Source organism: Trichoderma harzianum (assembly GCF_003025095.1).
Source record: "Trichoderma harzianum CBS 226.95 unplaced genomic scaffold M431scaffold_1, whole genome shotgun sequence".
NCBI classification, from domain to species: domain Eukaryota; kingdom Fungi; phylum Ascomycota; class Sordariomycetes; order Hypocreales; family Hypocreaceae; genus Trichoderma; species Trichoderma harzianum.
The window spans coordinates 3,987,577-4,006,093 of NW_020209249.1; the positions used below are offsets into that span (position 1 = coordinate 3,987,577).

General features: G+C 50.3%; 10 protein-coding genes across 10 annotated transcripts; 3 read left to right on the top strand and 7 right to left on the bottom strand.

Annotated features, from left to right (window-relative positions):
- Positions 1–86: 86 nt before the first annotated feature.
- On the bottom strand, positions 87–1,497 carry M431DRAFT_72522 (hypothetical protein; the record flags this gene model as incomplete). Its single annotated transcript, XM_024922037.1, has 2 exons — positions 87–1,245; positions 1,319–1,497. The coding sequence occupies 2 exons, from the start codon at positions 1,495–1,497 to the stop codon at positions 87–89; spliced, it is 1,338 nt and encodes a 445-aa protein (XP_024780943.1).
- Positions 1,498–2,187: 690 nt separating this feature from the next.
- M431DRAFT_503421 (hypothetical protein) lies at positions 2,188–3,054 on the bottom strand. The gene is made up of 4 exons (XM_024918298.1): positions 2,681–3,054; positions 2,567–2,607; positions 2,447–2,515; positions 2,188–2,369 (listed from the first exon to the last, which is right to left on the bottom strand). The coding sequence occupies exons 1-4, from the start codon at positions 2,876–2,878 to the stop codon at positions 2,279–2,281; spliced, it is 399 nt and encodes a 132-aa protein (XP_024780944.1). The 5' UTR covers positions 2,879–3,054; the 3' UTR covers positions 2,188–2,278.
- Positions 3,055–3,236: 182 nt separating this feature from the next.
- M431DRAFT_207456 (hypothetical protein) lies at positions 3,237–4,343 on the top strand. Its single transcript, XM_024913413.1, has one exon. It carries the CDS (start codon positions 3,692–3,694, stop codon positions 4,268–4,270), a length of 579 nt encoding a protein of 192 aa, XP_024780945.1. The 5' UTR covers positions 3,237–3,691; the 3' UTR covers positions 4,271–4,343.
- On the bottom strand, positions 4,344–5,137 carry M431DRAFT_207373 (hypothetical protein). The gene has a single exon (XM_024913411.1). The coding sequence runs from the start codon at positions 4,972–4,974 to the stop codon at positions 4,417–4,419; it is 558 nt and encodes a 185-aa protein (XP_024780946.1). The 5' UTR covers positions 4,975–5,137; the 3' UTR covers positions 4,344–4,416.
- A 1,519-nt stretch (positions 5,138–6,656) lies between these two features.
- M431DRAFT_72794 (hypothetical protein) lies at positions 6,657–8,546 on the top strand (the record flags this gene model as incomplete). Its single annotated transcript, XM_024922069.1, has 5 exons — positions 6,657–6,834; positions 6,921–7,071; positions 7,136–8,103; positions 8,167–8,450; positions 8,511–8,546. 5 exons carry the CDS (start codon positions 6,657–6,659, stop codon positions 8,544–8,546), a joined length of 1,617 nt encoding a protein of 538 aa, XP_024780947.1.
- A 1,337-nt stretch (positions 8,547–9,883) lies between these two features.
- On the top strand, positions 9,884–10,347 carry M431DRAFT_64446 (hypothetical protein; the record flags this gene model as incomplete). Its single annotated transcript, XM_024921662.1, has 2 exons — positions 9,884–9,950; positions 10,058–10,347. Coding segments are annotated over 2 exons (357 nt in total), but the record flags the coding sequence as incomplete, so codon positions are not given.
- Positions 10,348–10,734: 387 nt separating this feature from the next.
- Positions 10,735–11,789, bottom strand: M431DRAFT_72995 (hypothetical protein; the record flags this gene model as incomplete). Its single annotated transcript, XM_024922094.1, has 3 exons — positions 10,735–11,141; positions 11,227–11,626; positions 11,745–11,789. The coding sequence occupies 3 exons, from the start codon at positions 11,787–11,789 to the stop codon at positions 10,735–10,737; spliced, it is 852 nt and encodes a 283-aa protein (XP_024780949.1).
- A 950-nt stretch (positions 11,790–12,739) lies between these two features.
- Positions 12,740–13,173, bottom strand: M431DRAFT_59504 (hypothetical protein; the record flags this gene model as incomplete). Its single annotated transcript, XM_024921542.1, has 2 exons — positions 12,740–12,829; positions 12,952–13,173. Coding segments are annotated over 2 exons (312 nt in total), but the record flags the coding sequence as incomplete, so codon positions are not given.
- A 501-nt stretch (positions 13,174–13,674) lies between these two features.
- M431DRAFT_132782 (hypothetical protein) lies at positions 13,675–15,907 on the bottom strand. Its single transcript, XM_024912488.1, has 6 exons — positions 15,560–15,907; positions 14,983–15,507; positions 14,717–14,930; positions 14,287–14,664; positions 13,979–14,221; positions 13,675–13,910 (listed from the first exon to the last, which is right to left on the bottom strand). The coding sequence occupies exons 1-6, from the start codon at positions 15,677–15,679 to the stop codon at positions 13,816–13,818; spliced, it is 1,575 nt and encodes a 524-aa protein (XP_024780951.1). The 5' UTR covers positions 15,680–15,907; the 3' UTR covers positions 13,675–13,815.
- A 331-nt stretch (positions 15,908–16,238) lies between these two features.
- Positions 16,239–17,640, bottom strand: M431DRAFT_503429 (hypothetical protein). The gene is made up of 4 exons (XM_024918299.1): positions 17,476–17,640; positions 16,933–17,199; positions 16,719–16,851; positions 16,239–16,641 (listed from the first exon to the last, which is right to left on the bottom strand). Exons 1-4 carry the CDS (start codon positions 17,485–17,487, stop codon positions 16,571–16,573), a joined length of 483 nt encoding a protein of 160 aa, XP_024780952.1. The 5' UTR covers positions 17,488–17,640; the 3' UTR covers positions 16,239–16,570.
- Positions 17,641–18,517: the final 877 nt, after the last annotated feature.

Here is an 18,517-nt window from a genome sequence, read left to right on the forward strand (position 1 = left end):
TCCAGGCTCGCCGTAGCCAACATGGCAGAACTATGAGAGATATAAAAAATCGGGTATATATTTCGTTCAGCTTTTTGACGCCCGAATCACTTCTTGTCGACTTTCCCAACCCCCTTTAGGCGGAGGTAGACGTCTGTTCCCCAACCGTATAAACTCTGAACGGCGATGCCGCCACCAAAGTACTCGGCATATGCCCTACTCAGCGGCAGACCATATCCCAGACCGGCAATCGAGCTTCCCCCGGTGCTAGCCGTTGCAATCGCACCGAGCCCATCGTTTCCGGTAGAACCAGGGACGTCGTCGTCCTCGGAAAAGGTGGTGAACGAGTAGGACCAGATATTGGGGAGGACGTCTGGAGGAATGCCGCCGCCTCGATCCCGAATGCGGATTGTCACGCCTGGGGCATTGTCATCCAGGGGCTTAATTGCGTCGCTCTTGAAGACTCCCAAGTCCTCAGACGGGGTCTTGATCTCGGGAGCACCGCCAGGTTGAAGCTTCAGCGGTGGCTCGGGGGCGATGGTGACGACAATGGGCTCGTTTGATTTGCTTTCTATGGATGCTCGGAAGGCATTTTTGAGAAGCTCTGTAATAATGTATTCTAGATGCATTGGCAGAAAGGCAAAGGTCGTTTCTGGCTCGCCATTGATAATCAGCTTTGGCCGTATGCCGTATCTGAGCTCACAGATGTCAGCCACAAAGCCCGCACAAGATTCAACTATCAAGGCAGGCTTCAGGGCGGTATCGATAACGCCAATGTAGGTCGGGTGCTCTGGGCATGGCGTGGGACTCGCGCCGGGGTCGAAATGAGGCTGGCTGCTGAAGTGCAAGGCAATATGCTGCTCCGAGATGAGGCGAGTGCCGATGCGGGCGCGGAGGTGCTCATCTAGGAAGCGTGTAACCTCCTCTGGGGAGATGTATTTTCGACACTCGAGGAAGCCTTTAGCAAGAACCGGAATGGTGTCGGTGTGGGTAGCGACCAGCTCGGCGAGAGCATTTGTGAATTTGATTTCGTTGTCGAGTGTTGTGATGGCTCGGCCTTTGGAGGCAGCTTGCCAGTAGGGGAGAAGGATGGATAGAGAGTGTAGGTAGTTGTTGTAGATTTGAGAAATGTTGGGGTTAGATACAACAATGTACGGGAGGTTCTGGAGGGCCTGCAGGCGATGTGCAAGGCGAATCGGAATGAGAGAGAGGGTGAAGTTGGCCGACGCGAGAAGCGATCGTTCGGATAACGGCGGTCTACCTTGTCTAGAAGAGGAGACATGTTGTTAAACCAATGAATAGATGTGCACTTGTATGGATGAATGAGCTGCTGGCTTACCTTACGAGATCGGCCAAGCTCAGAGGATGCTGGGGCAGGTTGGCCAGGGCCGAGATCTCGGCACCAGAGACATCATGTGCGATGTTGGAGGTGAAGCACCGCAACTGGGGCCGCAGAGGCGTCGGGGCTCGAATCCCGAGTGGCCGGAGCAGCCTCGTGTGTCTGAACATGGCCCTCATTGCAGCATTGCGAGATGCGAGAGAACAGTCCGGGGGTTTGTTTCGATTGGAGAATCAAGCAAGCAATGGGAAACGCAAATGCACCACGCCTCGCTCCGCTCTCATATGCATAGGCAGGCTGCCAATTTTCCGGGATAGATAAGGGGGAAAGTTCCGATCGTCGGGAAGAGGTTCAGCGATCTTCGGCTCATTCCACTAGCACACGATAGAGCTGGGTTAGTTATTAGAGCGAGTCTGTCCATGCCTCCCAAGCAGAAGAAGAAGCGTCCAGCCAGGCCAGTTGTGGGATAGCGGCGCCGTGTTGAGCCGGTGCAGCGGGCAAGGCCAGTGGCGGCACAAGCACAGCGAATCACCAGCGTCAGCAGCCCAGAGTTACTTTTGGTTACTTTTGCGAGCTGTGTAAGCTGCAAGTCAGCCGTCAATTTAGTTGTTATGTGTAGACGATGTTATAAGGTATGATGAGAATAATCATAATTCAATGGTCCAAACGACACAGAGTTGGGAGAGTCACATGGCGATAACAACAGCTCCCCACTCTTATCGCGGTACATACGTCACGTCACCCCGAGGCAAGCTAACAAAGGAGGGGAATCGCGAGATCCATGGCGGGACAGCATCAGGTCCAAGCTCAGAGACCAAATGCATTCATTCATTCATTCATTCACTCATCTGGCACGGCGGAAGATCAAGATTAATATGTGGATAGAATCTCTATATTACGTCTTTCTATTGTAGATGTATGTAGATGTAGATGCAACAAGAACAGAATAGAGAGCTCCATTTACTGCGTCCTCATCTCCTTATCCTCCTCGACAGTCTGTACTGAGGGGTCCTCGGCGAGCGAGTGGACTGTGCCCTCAGGGTACTCAACGCTGTATTGAGACAGATTCCGGTCAGCCATTGGACTTAGATGAGATATTTCGTCTCGGGGGAGATGTCGTGGACTCACGTAAAGGCCTTGATCAGGGTGTACTCGTGGGTGATCTTGCCGCCGGCATCCTTAGCCTTCTGCTTGGCTCTAGTATCGCGTCAGTGGTTGTCGTCAAAGCGGAATAGGAGCCCGACTCACGCGGCAAGCTGGTCATCGGACACATCGTCCTTGAGAGTGACCTGAAGGGAGGAGAAAAAGACGTCAGTATGGTACAGATTGCAAACGGAACCCAGGCTGCAGTGGGCTGCTCACAATGAAAGAAGGCATCTTGAATACGGTAGACGCTGATAGTTGTAAGTGTTGTGATGTGGTTGTAGTTGCAGGTGTTGATGCGGGGAGGAAACCCAAGCCATCGCTCCTCATATTAATACCCGTCTGCCAATATCGATACGTCACGCTCCTCCCAGCCACATGCCTTAGCCTCCTGCAAACGCGGACGCAGCCGAGCATGATGTAAGCAGGAAGACATTGACTGATACAGAGAGACACGTACGCATGCTCGCGTGTACAATCAAAAGGTCCATTAACCCAATCCTCTATTAGGGACCAGTGGCAGCCTTGCAGAGATGAGCTGTGGTAGGGCGAGTTAGGCTACGTTAGGCTGTGTTACGTTGGTTTCTTGCTAGGTGCTATCCGAAGTAGGTATTGGCCTAACAAAAGGGGCAGCGGCACGACGTCGGCGGCTTCAATGACGTAGATTTGGTTCAACTTGCGATCTCTTAGCACTCCCCCCACGGTAAAATTCCCTGTTTACATGGCTCAGGGAGAGGATAATCAGTCAGGTGCTCTAATTCAGGGAGTGGCTGTTCAGCATCCCAAGCTACAATGCTATCAAACAGCTGATTCTCAATTTTGATACAGTAAAAAATACCAAATACTAGAGGGACATGGCTATATAGTAGTAGATAAGTACTGGAAGAAAGTACGGAGTAGAGATATTAGCAGAAATTAGGTGCCAGGTAGTACTAACAGTAGCAGATACTCAAGGAGCCCAGTATCTGCTACAGGTTGCGTGTGATGTAAATTGGCTTGTCTTAGAAGATTGCAGAGCTTGACAGAGTACATTCAACCATTCAGTGAATACCAGATAATTACTAACCTAGGTATGGTTGAGATGGTGGGAGTTTTTAGAATAGTGCCAGGTCTCTGATATCGGTTGCCTGTAGTGTCTATCTTGCCCTGCAATGATTCTTTGCCCTGGGCAAGCTTTTTGGTGTATCAGGGACCGGAGATCATCATCACAGCTGCATTTCGTTACCCTTGATGTCAATACTTGCCCAAATAGACTATTTTTGGCATATTATTTCGAATGGTGAGTGTTGTCAAGGCCAAAACATCGATTTCGCCTTGAATCTACTCACTTACCCTGGAATGCCGTTGGATGCTTACATAATCGGGATTTCAGATATCACCCTTCGGCCAGTTCATGCCCAACAAAGCACCCCCGTGAGCAGCCCGAAGCAAAACGCATGCAAGCAACGATTGCTTGTACGTATGGGGTGCATTTTGCAGATGCTACAGGGAGCAGTACCCCGTGTTGCAGCAGCACAATGCCACCTCTTTCAACATCTCACCGTGTCGCCAATTTGCCATGCTCGTAGGATGATGGCATCCAATGATAAGCAGTGGACAGGCATCAAAGCGACAAGAAACACGGACCATCAAATGATGTCAGTCGGTTCGGTTGGCAAAATATCCAATTTGGGAGACCCGGATCGGAAGCTTGAGCTGGGCCGGCTCATTTGTAGCCGCTTCATTGGGTCAACTGGCCAGCGCCTCCCATTGAGATGTGGATCAACGGCCGTCTTGGACGATGGGATGAATCCCGAAACTGGCCACTGAAAGCTGAATCAAATCAGATACAATCAATCTCCTCGGTGAATGCTAATCGGGCTTGTCTGCCGCCTAGTTCTTGGTCCTTGGTCCGTGATCCGTGGCTGATGATACCGTCCGGACGGCTCGGGCTGGGCTGGTCTCATTCAATCTTATTACTGCGTGCCAGTATGGAGCTGAAGGAAGCTTGTGGGCACGCGCACGGGACCAGAGCAGCTTAATACCAGTCGTCTTAGTGGCTGCAGACGATCCCAAAGAGTCAAGCGACAGACAAGGCCAGGGACAATGCGGAGCGTGAGCAGCCCAAAAGCGGGACGAGGGCACCTGTCGAGGCAACTTATTCGTATTCGTGTTCGATACGCGGACGGGCCGCCAGAATTCGTGAAAGTCGATTGGCTGCGCTCTCCAAGAGATGCCCCAACAGTTTTTCTCTCGAGCGCGACGCTGCCGTTTTGCGACACCTGCTGCAAGGGAGGCGGGCCAACGGGCAGCGGCCATTGGTGCGTGGCGCACAGGAACGAGATTTGATCTGACCTTGTGTGAACGAATTCGAATGCGCCGATGCTAGTGGCATCGTAGCTGTAGTGTGTGTCTGTGAATGGGTGGACAGTCTGACGCACTGTCTCGTATACTTGTGTGATGAGTACTGGTTGGAGCACCCCCTTTCTTCTTCCGCGGATGCGGTGCAAGATAGTACCTACCTGTATGCTCATCAATGGAGTGGAAGAGGTGCTGATGCGCAGTAAATGGCATGAAGAGAGTCATTCCCCGGAGTTTGCGAGGACTTGGCAGGGAGAACAAGCGATGTTGCTCACTTTCGGCAAGCCATCATACGAGTTCGTCTTACAAGTGACGAGCGTTGATCGGCGTGAGTAAGAGAGAGTTCTTCATATTGAAATTGGCAATGATACCCTTCCGGCCTAGGCATACACAAAGGCATGGAGTAGCACCTTGTAGCAACCAATATCTTACCCAGCCAGTATGACTGCCAAGGCTACGAGAGATAGCATCTAATCGATAGATACGAAATCTCTTCCGGAGAGCGGAGGCAAGGGCCATGTGCTTGTTAATCGATAGATGATACAAAGCCTTGCCATTCTCTCCATCTTGGATGAGCTTGGACCTGCAATTTGCACCATATTTCCGAGCCAGGGATCCAGGGACGGGTACGCGATACACGCTTGATAGACGAGAGCAAGGTGGGCTGTTAATTAATGGGTACATGTGCCCTAGGTCGACGCGAGGTCGCAGAACGGCATCATGCTTAAAGCCGAGGGCGCCGCGGCGCAACCTCTAAGTGGTACAGACAGTACGGAGGGATCTGGATGATGAGAAAACAAAAAAAGAAAAAGAGGGCAAATGATTCTGAAAATGAACTGTGAAAAGCAAGGGGGAAAATATAAGATCCAACAGAGTAAGAAAATCCAAGAGTCAAAAGGCGTGTAAGAAGGAAGCACTTACACATCGCGTCCCGGTACTCCGTACGAGGAAGCCAGCCGGCTGGGCGATTCACGAAAAACGCCATGTTGTCATTTTTTTTTGACGCTAAATCGATAAGAGCGAAAAAAAGGCAGCAAGAATTTGAAGAAAAGAGAGACAAGATTAAAATTGGCAGGGGGGCCACAGCGCAGTCAAGCACAGGGGAGGGATTAGCTGCATTTTGGCTCGTGGAGACGGTCGTGGGTCGGCGCGAAATCATTGAATCCCATCCATGGATGAGAAAAAACTCTGTGCTGTGCTTTTCGTTTCTCCGTCAGCGTCTTTTCGGTCATGCACGCATCTGCTCGTCAGTGCTACACACACATGCCTGTCTGTACGAGGGTCTGATGAGTACATGTACATGCCCATCCAGTGTTTGAAGGAGTAAAACTCATGCCCTCTGCCAAACAAATCTGCCAGAACACAGTAATTGGAGGTCGCACCTCAGCCGCGAGTACTTTGACTGTCCGTACCGGCCGAGTACCACCGTTGGCACATGTACCTGTAAAAAGACCCTGCTGTTGCTCCAGATAATTTGTACACCGCACTCGTGGGTCGGCCCAATTACTAATAAAGCAACTCAGAGCTTTAGTATCCAGAAGTGCTAGTCGCAAAAAAAAGTGCGAAGTAACTCACCCGTACCTGACCTCTGCTTAACCCCAGACGGCCCTGGCCCGGCGCCTTTTTGTTTCCCTCCCCCCCTGTCGACCCTCAATTCTCTTATATCTCCATCGCCGTCACTTCGCCTGCCCCCGTCGGTTCTCTCTTCTCCAGTCCAGGTACTGTCAGGCTCGGTGGTACTGCAACTACTACTGTCCAAGTGCTGTAGTAGAGCATATCGTGTCCTAGAGAAGAGACAGAGACACAGAGAGCTTCTGATTGAGACCAAGACTCGTCTCTCCTCCGTTCGCCCACCATGGACGCACTCAATGCCACCAGGGCGTCGTCCGTCTTGACGTCTGTCCTCGCCAACTCGAAATATGTCAGCGCCAATATCCCTCCTCAGGTCGACTATGTCATCGACACCATTGCTGCCGCGGGACCGTGGACTTGGTTCTTCACCATCTTGGCCATCTGCGTCGTCTATGACCAAGGTACGGATATATTGTTGCGCCCTTTGAAAGCTCATAGCGGCTCGACCAAGAGACCAGTCAGCTAACCAGATACCGCCCTTCAACAGTCAGCTACCTTATGAACAAGGGTTCTATTGTTGGCCCGGCATGGAAGCAGCCTTTCATCGGACCCTTTCTCCAGTCCATGGACCCCAAGTTTGAGGAGTACTATGCCAAGTGGTTGAGCGGTCCCTTGAGCTGCGTCTCCGTCTTCCACAAGTAAGATTGACGAGCCGCACTGAGACAATGGCAGACGCCAGGACTAACATGGACTTCTTCGCAGGTTTGTCGTTATCGCGTCCACTCGAGATATGGCTCGCAAGGTGCTCAACTCCCCGGCTTATGTCAAGCCCTGTGTCGTCGATGCCGCGTACAAGCTCCTCGGAGAGGACAACTGGGTTTTCCTCGACGGCAAGCCCCACGTGGATTTCCGCAAGGGCCTCAACGGCCTCTTCACCCGCAAGGCTCTCGAGTCCTATCTGCCCGGCCAGGAAGAGGTCTATAAGGTCTACTTTAAGCGATTCCTCGACATCACCAAGGAGAATGGCGGCAAGCCCGTCCCCTTCATGCCCGAATTCCGTGAGCTCATGTGCGCCGTCTCTTGCCGTACCTTTGTTGGACACTACATCTCCGACGAGGCCGTCAAGAAGATTGCCGATGACTATTATCTCATCACTGCGGCTCTTGAGCTCGTCAACTTCCCCATCATTCTTCCCTACACCAAGACATGGTATGGAAAGAAGGCCGCCGACATGGTTCTCGCTGAGTTCGCAAAGTGTGCCGCCAAGAGCAAGGTCCGCATGGCCGCCGGTGGAGATGTCACCTGCATTATGGACGCTTGGATTCTGCAGATGATTCAATCCGAGCGCTGGCGTGAGGCTGAGGAGAAGGGCCTGTCCACCGAGGGCATGGTGAAGCCTGCTCCTATGCTGCGCATGTTCCGCGATTACGAAATCTCCCAGACTGTTTTCACCTTCCTTTTCGCTTCTCAGGATGCCACCAGCAGTGCCGCGACATGGCTATTCCAGATTGCTGCCCAGCGACCCGACGTTCTTGACCGCGTTCGAGAGGAAAACCTGAAGGTCCGAAACGGTGATGCCTATGCTGAGCTGAACATGGATCAGCTTGAGTCCCTGACCTACACCCGTGCCGTCGTCCGAGAGCTTCTGCGATACCGCCCTCCCGTCCTCATGGTCCCGTACAAGGTCAAGAAGCCGTTCCCCATCACCGACAAGTACACTGTTCCCAAGGGTAAGCCAGACTGTTCCATGATGTTTCCTTTTGGATATTTACTGACAAATTGTTGCTCGGCAGGTGCCATGTTGATTCCCACGACATACATGGCTCTTCACGACCCCGATGTTTATGAGAACCCCGACTACTTTGATCCCGAGAGATACTATTCAGGTGACGCCGAGGTCAAGGGTGCCAAGAACTACTTGGTGTTCGGAACAGGTGCTCACTACTGCCTGGGTCAAGTTTATGCACAGCTTAACCTGGCCCTGATGCTCGGAAAGGCATCTGTGCAGATGAACTGGACCCATCACGCCACCCCTCTCTCAGAGGAGATTAAGGTGTTTGCAACCATCTTCCCCAAGGTAAGTCGTGAATCGTGAATGGAATCGTAATATTGAGAGACGGAACTGACAGTAGCTTAGGATGACTGCCCTCTTACTTTTGAAGAGAGGAAATAAAGGACGAAAAACAAAAGTATGAATGAATGATACAAGAGGAAAAAAAAAGCTGCCGAGTCGCTGTTGGCGGCATAATAGGACGGACGAAAGACGTTGTGACATCGAAGCGATATATGAGCGTCGGTTGGGCGAATGCCATCTGTGGCGATAGACGGCGTTTTTCTTTGCACAACAACGGGATTTGCTTGCCCAGGAGCGTACTACAGACCGCTGAGCTGCCATGAAGCTAAGATGGGAGCTCAGGATTGGCCTTGCATAGAGCCATAAGGAGATGGTACATAATTTTAATACCCAATCATCACTGTATATAATTAATTTAGTCAGCGGCAACACGATTGCCTCGCTGCTGGACGCCACGAAGAGATTAGATCAGGCTTGGCTGATGGAATGGATGAAGGAAATAAAAAGATTTGATTTGAGAGAGAGAGAGAGGGAGAGTCTATTGGCGTCGAGATATCGTGAGATTGGCTGAAGTGGATGCTCTCCGTGGTTCCTATGCGTATCTGTATTTGATCTGATGACTTGTCTATAATTGGAGCCGAAGGAAAAATCAAGACTCATGAGGACCAGCACCTGAGACCTTTATATTGCTCCTCGAGAGATGTGGGCATTAGGAGGTGTCCAAAGGGATTAGGCTATCGTCCGGTAAACCGTGAAATCTTCCCCTGCTAGTTCGTGATTTCCAAGCGCCGAAGGAAGCTCGACTTTTAGGGCCGTTTAGCTGCACATGACATGACGTCGCGGGGTGATTTCGGCTATCCAACTACGCCCAAAGAACCCTTGCAGCTTTCAGCTTTCAGCTAAGCCTACCACTCTATCTAACTTTGATCATTGGTGCGTTTTTGTTGCTGGAGAACTGTGTTTTTCTAAACACTTGACTGGTAGGTTGATTTTAAAGAGTTGAGCTCAATTGTGTATAGCTCTAAGAGAGACAAGGCATTGATTGATTGATATCGGCAAGTTTAGCTAGCTAACAAAAGCGTCCTAGCGAATTGCGCCTCTTTAACCACCAAGTACCCGCTTCGAACGCATTGCCTCTACCACCCACCTTGGTTTGCGCCAGAGCTCCCTCTGTACTATACAAATACAGAACAAAACAAAACAACAACGCAATGGCCGCCCGACAAGCTTGCCAGCGGGTTCTCCTGCGGCGCATCTCCCCACGAAGCTTCGCCGCCCCAGCTTCAGTCTCAATCTCGGCTTGCGCAGCCAGGACGTGCTCCAGCGTAGCAGCTCGGCCGTTGGCGAGGTGGACGAGTCCCAGATCTATCACTGGTGTTGCTGGTGTGCGAAGGTGGTACTCTGGTCCGGATAATCAGGTGCCGAATAGTCGGATCTGGGGGTTTGACGAGATCAAGAAGCTGGTTGAGGGGAAGGATCCTAAGGAGGAGGTTGTCATTGTTGGTAAGGGCCCATAACATTCATCCATCTATTTACATCCCATCCCCTCCTCACAACTATCTCTTCTCCTCTCTCTCTTTGTATGTGTGTCAACTGACAAATAAACACAGACGTCCGCGAACCCCACGAGCTCCTCGACACGGGCAAGATCCCCGGCGCAATCAACATCCCCATCACCTCCGCCGTCCAGAGCTTCCACGTCTCCGACGAGGACTTCGAGGACCTGTACGGCTACGCGCGCCCGCCCAAGGACGCGGCCTTGCTCTTCTACTGCAAGGCCGGCGTGCGCGCGAGGGCGGCCGCGGGGCTGGCGCAGCACGCCGGGTGGGCTAGTGTGGGCGAGTACCCGGGCAGCTGGCTCGACTGGGATCTGAACAAGGGTCCCGTGGAGGCTGTGAAGCCGAGGGGGAGCAAGGGCGAGGGGAAATAAAGTTGCTGTGTGTCGAATTGATGAGGCTAATGCTAGTATTACGAGGTATATATATGTGTGTGTGAGTGTGTTTGAGTGTATATGTGTATGTATAAGTGCCGGTGGCCGAGGGGAGAACAGACTGAGCAACCAAAAGATCAAGGATGGCTGGAAATCAAATTGAAAATTTCTAAATTCATGTTTCTGTCATTTATATCGAGGCATAGCCACCCGTCAAGTTATAGTGTACAAATGCTTTTGCCGAATACCGACCAAGTAATAGTCTCCTTAGAAACGAACTCCCTGTGACAAATATTGCTCTTCATAAAAACCGCCGAGGCGTCCCCCCAAATACTTGATTGCAATGATCTGAGTTCATCAGAACTCTGGCTTCTTATCATCATCCCCGCCTGCTGGGGATCGCGCAACCGGGCTGCCGTGAGCAAAGAAGAGGATCTTGATCGTCAAGGAAAGACCGGCGTGTAGTAAAATGACAATAACCAGCAGGATCTTGCTGACCTGACGATCCGTTGCGCTCAGCACTGGATACAGGTTTCGTACTAGGAAGACCACAGACAGGCCGAAGCCGACGCCAACAAAGACCCAGTTAAGGATGGAGATTGGCGACCAGGAAATCAGCGCAACAGGGATCCATATCAGGTTTGAGTATCCGTACAGAGCCCAGCACTCCAGGAGGTTCGCAGATTCGCTTCCAAAGTATCGAAGAGCGAGGAACAGGGCCACGGGGATGACCAAGGTATATCCGTAGATTAAACCGGCAGCGCCTGAATATCAATCATCGTGTTAGCCCCGTCTTATCAACTATATCCTCCCCATTGAACCTGAAGCAAGATAATGCCAATTTCATACCGCTTAATAGCCTAAAATCGTAGGCAAACTGGGACTTGCCCGTGGTCGAGAGATACTGGCTGATGGTGCCGCCGAGGAAGAGAATCAGGACCACCGTCGTAGCGATCCAAAACGGGCCGTACAAGTCGGGATTGCCCTCGAGCACGTCGAGGAAGTTTGCCCGCGGGAACAAAGCCGCCCAGCAGCGCGACAGGACGGCAGAAGTATCGACGTCGAAGAACTGCGCATAGAATTGCATGCTCCAGAGATAGCGCTTGGACGATGACGACGAGGATGTCGCTGGCGGGGGCAGGCCTGCTGCCGGCGCCTTGCGGCCGCCGCGCGATGACGATGACGGCTCGTTGAAGTTGGAGCTGTGGAATTCGAGATCCTCTTGGAGGTCGGTGTGGCCGAGGTCGCCCTAGAAAGACGAAGAACGCAACGCCAGAAGCTTAGCAAGGCGACATTCCTTTATGCGGGCATCGCAGACCGGGGATAATCAAGGCAACGTATGCTTGCTTCCCTTTCACACAACGTACCTCGTCGTCCACATCCACTACCGCATCATATCCAGAGCCGGACATTTTGGCGTCTTTGGGGGGGAATGCGCTGACCAAGTCCCGCTGGCAAGAACGCTGTCCAAATATCAGTTGGTTAAAGCCGGGCAATTAGTTGTGAGTTGGGTCGAGTCCAAGCTGTCTCTTCTTAGACGCATGGTGGCTTGAGCTTGGGGGATAGCTTGCCACGAGATGTCGTCGTATCACGTGATCAAATGCATGCAGCAGAATGGACCACGAGCGAATCAAGTCCTCCGATTAGCCAGCTTGTCCAGGTACAGATGTTGTGCTGTGGAACAGCGGAAAAGTATCAATTCACTTTTGATTAGCAAATTTTTTGATTGCTATTTAAATTGTCATACCGTTTGAGCAATTGACGTGGAAAAAACCTTGTTTTGATACACTCTACTGGATTGAGCATATACGTTAATCATGTGGATTTTTTGCTAGATAATCTATCTGCAATCCCAATCATTCCTGTGGTTCTAACTGATGGTCCATCATGTTTTGCCCTTTCAGCTCCATAGGCGGTACAATAACCAAATGCTCTCTTCAAGCTTCAATTTACTCCTCTCCAGGGACCGGGATTGAAGTGTAATATTGGCGTCAGTTACCGTCGAATCACTAGTCGAACTTCCCCGGAGGATATTTAACAATGAGCTGCCATCAGACATCATCTAGATTGATATATTTTGCCTCTGCCCTGATGCTAATGTAGAAACAAAATCCGGAATAAAGCAGAAGCACCTCTGTCCTCGCCACCCCAGAATGCCAGAACCCAGACGCCACATCCTTGGTGAAATGATTTATTTGAGCTTCTTCTTGGGTCGGAGCTGGTTGGTGTGACCGCACTTTCGCTTACGGCAGTTGGTGGCACGGGGAGGGAGACGGGCCTGTGGAAATGCTAAAGTCAGTGCCTGCGATTCATCCAGTAGATACTCAAAATTAGAACGTACGTAGCACTTGCGGCAGATCATCTTGTCGCAGTTGAACTTGGAGGCCAGAACCTTCAGAGAGGGCTCAATGACACCACCACGCAGACGGAGGACGAGGTGGAGGGTGGACTCCTGCAGATTGGTATTAGCATTCTGTTCCGTTTTCCTTCTTTTTCCGTTTCCCCTCATTTCCCAGTCCTTTATCCCGCGCTCTTCGCGAAGAAAGGTCGAAATGAGGATTCCTGATGACGCACCTTCTGGATGTTGTAGTCGGAAAGGGTGCGGCCATCCTCGAGCTGCTTGCCAGCAAAGATCAATCGCTGCTGGTCCGGGGGAATGCCCTCCTTGTCCTGGATCTTGGACTTGACATTGTCGATCGTGTCGGAGGACTCGACCTCAAGGGTGATGGTCTTGCCCGTCAGGGTCTTCACGAAACTGATCGCATTTGTTAGTACGGCCTTGCCGGGTTCGACGTCGGAGCGAAATCTGGCGGGTTTTCAGTCTGAGCTTACATCTGCACTGTTAACGGTTAGTATTTTCATCCTGGTTTGCTCTCCTGAGGCGTGGCGACGGTACTCACTCTTGAACGATTTTTGTGATGCTTGACGATGTGAAGGTTCGATCGCTGATTCTGCGCGCAAAATTGGTGGGGCGGAAGTTGAAATCATGGAAAACCCTAGGTCAGTAGCCGACACACGTGACTTGCAAGAAGAAAGTGCGTCTGTTATGGGGAATGGAGAGGGCTTTCCATTTTACTGCTAGCGCCGGTCCGACAACCCACCTCGCCCTAGTCCATTCTTGGAAGCACCTCGAAGACCTCAAGTGGACCCTTTCACTCCGTGTATCAAGTACTTCGTCCCAACTTGGAACTCTGCAGCAAAGAGCACACTTATCAAGCAATACAAGCTTCAGCTTCTCTTTTGCGACCGATGGGATAAACAAACGGCTTCTGACATTTTAATGTGTTAGATCATCGTTGGATGTATTGAAATTACTCTCATTAATTGTCAGGTACTGTACGTTGGGGCCCTCCGTCTGCGTCATACTTGCATAGCAACTATACATACAATTGGCTACAGTAGATGCCTTGATCAACCATCAAATCTAACATTGGCTCCTCATGCCCGATTTTTATTCTGCCAGACCACCATGGCCCGTTCAATCCTGTAAATGGCGTCTGTCATGGTTTCAAGAGAGGCCCCTACTACCAAGCCTTCATTACACATATGTCAGCTCCATTTCTTCACCACGGCGCAGTCATTGTCCTGAGTGTAGACTTACCTGCAGCTCTGTAAAGTTCTGTTGCGGTTTCAGAGAGGTGATCAACATTGCGAAATGCCTCGTATCTTGGCATCGACGGCAAAGTGTTTTCTGATTTGGCTGGATTGAACCGATTGTATTCGAGAGTTTGATTCAGTAAATATTTGGCGGCGTCATCTATGTCCTTGGTAGAAATATCCTCTAATTGGCTTGTGCTAGCCGATGATTCTTCTACCGGAAAGAATGTCGTGATTGGATTATCGCCTTGATCCATCCTATCAGCATCGTAACTAATAAAAAAAAATGAGTCATGGCACTCATTAACTTACTAGTCGTGTCAATGAGACTGGAGACGTGAGCAAAATATGCGTCAAGTTCGTCCTCTTCCATAGAGACTACCTGGCTAGGAGTGACTTTATCAAAGTCAAACTTGGTAGTCTTCGTATCGCGTTGTGTTGGCAAGTTGCTTCTGCCCTGTCGCCATCTCTCCCAGTCAAGTGTAGGTATCTGGAGGAAATTCGCATTTTGAAGTCGGGATAATGAAGTAGTATCGGAAAGAGGAAAATATAGTTTGGTGGCAACAATGAGCAGGGCCATCAGACGTATCTCTGGATAATCCAACCTGGGGTTTGAGAGCTTCGCTGTCGGAAAGCGAAATTGATATCCTAAGAGGGACGCCAACTTTCGAGTCGCGATGATGGCATCAACTGTTCTTTAATTAGAATCTTACCGGTCAGTTGAAGGAATAGTAATTCTTACTGGGCAGCGCAAGCTCTTTTGCAAATTGTATCAGCTGCGGAACGTGATTAATCTCTGGAAAAACTAGACTGTAGTTGAAGTCGTAAGAGAGTACCAAGTCCATAACGACTCTGTGTATCTCATCTCCTTCAATAGAAGAACGGAATGGCAGCTTCAAGACCCTGACATATGAGGCGGGCATTCGATCTCGCATTTCCTGGGGCAGATGTTGATACTATTCGCCAGTTAACATGGAGAAACTAGGTGTTGGAGCATAGTTTGCTTACGCATTTTTTGTACGGAATGCTACCGCTCCTGGCCCATCGAATGATTTCACCGAGGTGAGTTGGTATCCTCAAGAGGACGCAGCCTAAATAGCAAATTGCGAGTGTGTCGGGGACGCGTGGCAACGGCCATCGTAAGCCCAGCTCGGGATCCCAGCTCTGCTTCCTGGATTGAGGATGCCATTTTGATGATGATGAATCCTGAGAGGGCTGAGAGCTGAAAATTGCCAAGTCTTCGTCGTCTCCCTGGGCATCGTCACCGATACCAGAATTTGACCCTCTGATTCGCAAATCCCACAAGTCGCGAACGACAGTTTCCAGCTCTTCTCTGTGGCCCTTTTCATTGATGAGCCATGCTACTTGGCTTCTAATAATCAATTGGAGAGCCTCAAGGTAGAGATCCCTGCCGGCCTGGCCCGTCAGTGTAGGCGCCCTCTTTCCTCTGTCTCTCGGGGCTTTTTCACGCCGAGATACCGCTCCCATTTTACCAGAGTCTTCAATGTCACCAAGATCAAATTGGATAAACCCCTATAGTCGGTCAATTTTACAGCTCGGGCAGAGTTCACCAAGAGTTACTTACTTCGATTTGATGACCCCGAGCGCAAAATCTCAGCCCATCTTGCAGGTACCATCTCTGGCTACCACATTCGGGGCATCTTTCGCCTCGGGGCATTCTCCGGACTTCTCCTGGCCCTTCCATTTTGAATGTGCACTTTGAATTATGCTGACAGCGAGAAGAGACGATAGATAGAGATGGAGGTGCTGAGTTATGGCGAGCAAGTGTAGACGTCGCGGTCTATGCAGCACTTCTGAGAGAAGTTTGTCTTCATATTGCACCGTGGTCACCGATCAAGAAAAGAAAGAAGCTCCGAGGTTTCGGACTGATGGCGATACGATGAACTGAAGCTGCAGGCTCGTCCAACTGAAAGACACCAGCAGATAGGCATGAAGCTTTGTATGCGAAGGCTGGTGTTGTCTTGCTTAAAGTACAATTGACCTTTTGGCGGCTCTGCGTAACGCTACCTTGGATTTTACCCACTATAATTTTCACCTACTGCAGCCACACATTACGGAAACTCTAATGACAGCTGCAAGCAATCTATAATCCATCTGCAGAAAATCTACGGGAAATATACAGGAAATCTGCAGCAAATCTACAGCAAATCTACAGCAGATCTACATCATCTGGAGACATCATCTCTTATAATTAATTATACGTTGCGGTTTTCACTTATTCACTTATTGTAGCAAGCTCAGTATGCACGTTCATTTTTTTCTTTTTCATTTTCATCATGACGGCCAGCTACGCACACATGTCTGTATGGGCAACTTTGGCGATGACTCGTGGAGCGTACAAAGGAAAATAATGACCCTCAGAAAGGGCGTTTGAAATGCCGAGCATTGTAACTAGCAGAGAAATCCCATCCATCAACCTTCGAACGCAACGACCCATACATCAAGCCAAGGATATTCGATGTTACGACGGCCGTAATAAACGCCTGGAGGTGGGGGAGGAAAAGAGGTGACGAGGGGCTATAACCAAATCCTAAATCTTCGTAGTGCTCATTTGGTGGGGGAGTTAAGATTTAATTTAACCCTGCTTGGGAGCCTCCTTGGCCTCAATGGCGGCCTCCTCACCCATGGAGGTAAGGACAACGACGTCTGAGAATTGGGTTAGAATACACTCCATTTTCGTACCACTCTTGGACGTTTAAAAAGGGGATAGAATGGTGACTTACTGGTGTCCTTCTCATCAACCTTGAAGAGCTTGTTGATCTTCTCACCAATCTCGCCATCGGGCATGCGGACATCATCCTTGGTGTCACCGTCGTCGTTCATGAGGGAGAGGAAGCCATCGTCAGAGATGTCGAGCTACAAAATCGTGTCAGTAAAGCTCGACTCTTGCTTTTTTTTCCTCTTCCAATTTTCATCTGGGGAGCACAATTTACTTACAAGCTGGTACTCACGACGAGTGACGTTGGGGACATCCATGTTGTGAGTGGAGGGAGAGAGATCTTCGTACTTCTTGCCGGTGAAGATGTCAAGGGCGACAAGGTGGACCTTGGCGTGACCGTGCTTGCCGGTCTTGGAGGTGGACATGTCGACGATCTTGCACGGGCGACCCTTGATCACGACGAAGCCGTTCTTGCGCAGAGCAGAGCACTGCATGGGGTAGGTGAGAGACGCGCCGGCGTCGGCGGACTCGAAGGTAACATCATGCTGTAGGTGGACGAATTGGTTAGCGTTTAGAGTTTGTGATGAAGCGAGTGCGAAAAGATTGCAGTTTTATTAGGTGATTTGATGCTGATGATCTTGTAGACGGGGCGATCTTGGGATACAGAATCTCATCTGTCGAATCTCGCAACAAAAAAAAAAAAAAAAAAAGCAATATTGTGATGTGGGGTGTCGCTCAGTCGAGGGGCAGCCAAGATGATTGCGGGGTGTTTTTTCCCCTTTGCGCAGAGGCAGCGCAACGGAAGCAGACGATGGACTTACCTCCTCAGACATGGTGATGGATTGCGCAAAAATCGAGCTTGTCGTGAAGCGAAGAGAAGGAAGTCGGAGAGAGTCTGCGTGGCAGACAAAAGGACAGTGGAGAGTATTGAAAGTATGTGGAGAGGAGAAATTGAGAGGTGAGAGGAGAAGAGCAAAGGGTGGACGGAGGGGGAAGAAAAGGTGCGTTACCTGAATTTTTTTTTCGCCTGTGTGATTGGCCCTGGCGTTAATGGTGCTTGAGCGACTGTGGGACACGGTTTGCACCCGTTTTGGAGGGAGCAAGTTAGTACCTTTTTTTTGCCCAACCGGTAAGGTTTGGCGCTCTTTTTTTTTTTTCGTCCCGCCCGCCAGCCTTATTAGGGCGGAACATTTCCAAAAAAGCAGGACACGAGCACTGTCACGAGCCATTCTTGAGAGAAGAGGACGGTTGAAACAGTGCAGGTGTACTCACCGAAACTCAAGTTATTTTATTGATTATTTAAATTATATACTTTTACAAAGGTATTGTTTACCCGAAAACTTCTTAAAGCAGCTGGTACCTCTGTCGGCTTCTCTTCAAGCTAGCTGAGGTGGTTTCCTCTGGGGAGGGGAGGCTGCATGAGCTCGGCACAAGGGAGATGATCACACACAACTCCGCATCCCGAATCTGCAAACCGCCTGACATGATGCATTGATCTATTTTACCGAGCTGGTACTTCTGCTGTACTCGTTCATGAGAGCTGCAAAAGCAACCACAGCACTCTGTGCGAATTGAGTACCTCTGTACTACTACAGGTACAATATGTAGCTGAGGTACCTGCAACTACGGGGATTGCTGGAAGGTTTAGTGCTAATAGGGCTTTTCCTCCCCAAAAGGAGCAACATCTGCAATGCTCTACCAAAGTTTAAATGTGAGCTGGCAGTAAGAGCTCTGGTACACCGTGCCTCGTGTATTTCCGCTGCATGGCATGGTACCCCGACCTCTTCTTAGTCGCGTGATGTTTCAATGTCGTCGACAGATGAATCTGCACAAGGCCCTTACAGGCTGTACATGTATTTTTGG

Bases quoted from the DNA above. Each gene is read 5' to 3' on its own strand.
- M431DRAFT_503421 (XM_024918298.1), bottom strand. From the start codon at position 2,878: ATGCTCGGCTGCGTCCGCGTTTGCAGGAGGCTAAGGCATGTGGCTGGG. The intron at 2,516-2,566 runs GTGAGTCGGGCT...ACGCGATACTAG, and splicing joins TCCGATGACCAGCTTGCCGC to AGCCAAGCAGAAGGCTAAGG. The intron at 2,370-2,446 runs GTGAGTCCACGA...GTCTCAATACAG, and splicing joins ACCCTGATCAAGGCCTTTAC to CGTTGAGTACCCTGAGGGCA.
- M431DRAFT_207456 (XM_024913413.1), top strand. From the start codon at position 3,692: ATGTCAATACTTGCCCAAATAGACTATTTTTGGCATATTATTTCGAAT.
- M431DRAFT_207373 (XM_024913411.1), bottom strand. From the start codon at position 4,974: ATGAGCATACAGGTAGGTACTATCTTGCACCGCATCCGCGGAAGAAGA.
- M431DRAFT_132782 (XM_024912488.1), bottom strand. From the start codon at position 15,679: ATGGAAGGGCCAGGAGAAGTCCGGAGAATGCCCCGAGGCGAAAGATGC. The intron at 14,665-14,716 runs GTAAGAATTACT...ATTAAAGAACAG, and splicing joins AAAAGAGCTTGCGCTGCCCA to TTGATGCCATCATCGCGACT. The intron at 13,911-13,978 runs GTAAGTCTACAC...TGTGTAATGAAG, and splicing joins AGAACTTTACAGAGCTGCAG to GCTTGGTAGTAGGGGCCTCT.
- M431DRAFT_503429 (XM_024918299.1), bottom strand. The intron at 16,852-16,932 runs GTAAGTAAATTG...ACGATTTTGTAG, and splicing joins CTCGTCGTGAGTACCAGCTT to CTCGACATCTCTGACGATGG. The intron at 16,642-16,718 runs GTAAGTCACCAT...CCCAATTCTCAG, and splicing joins GGTTGATGAGAAGGACACCA to ACGTCGTTGTCCTTACCTCC.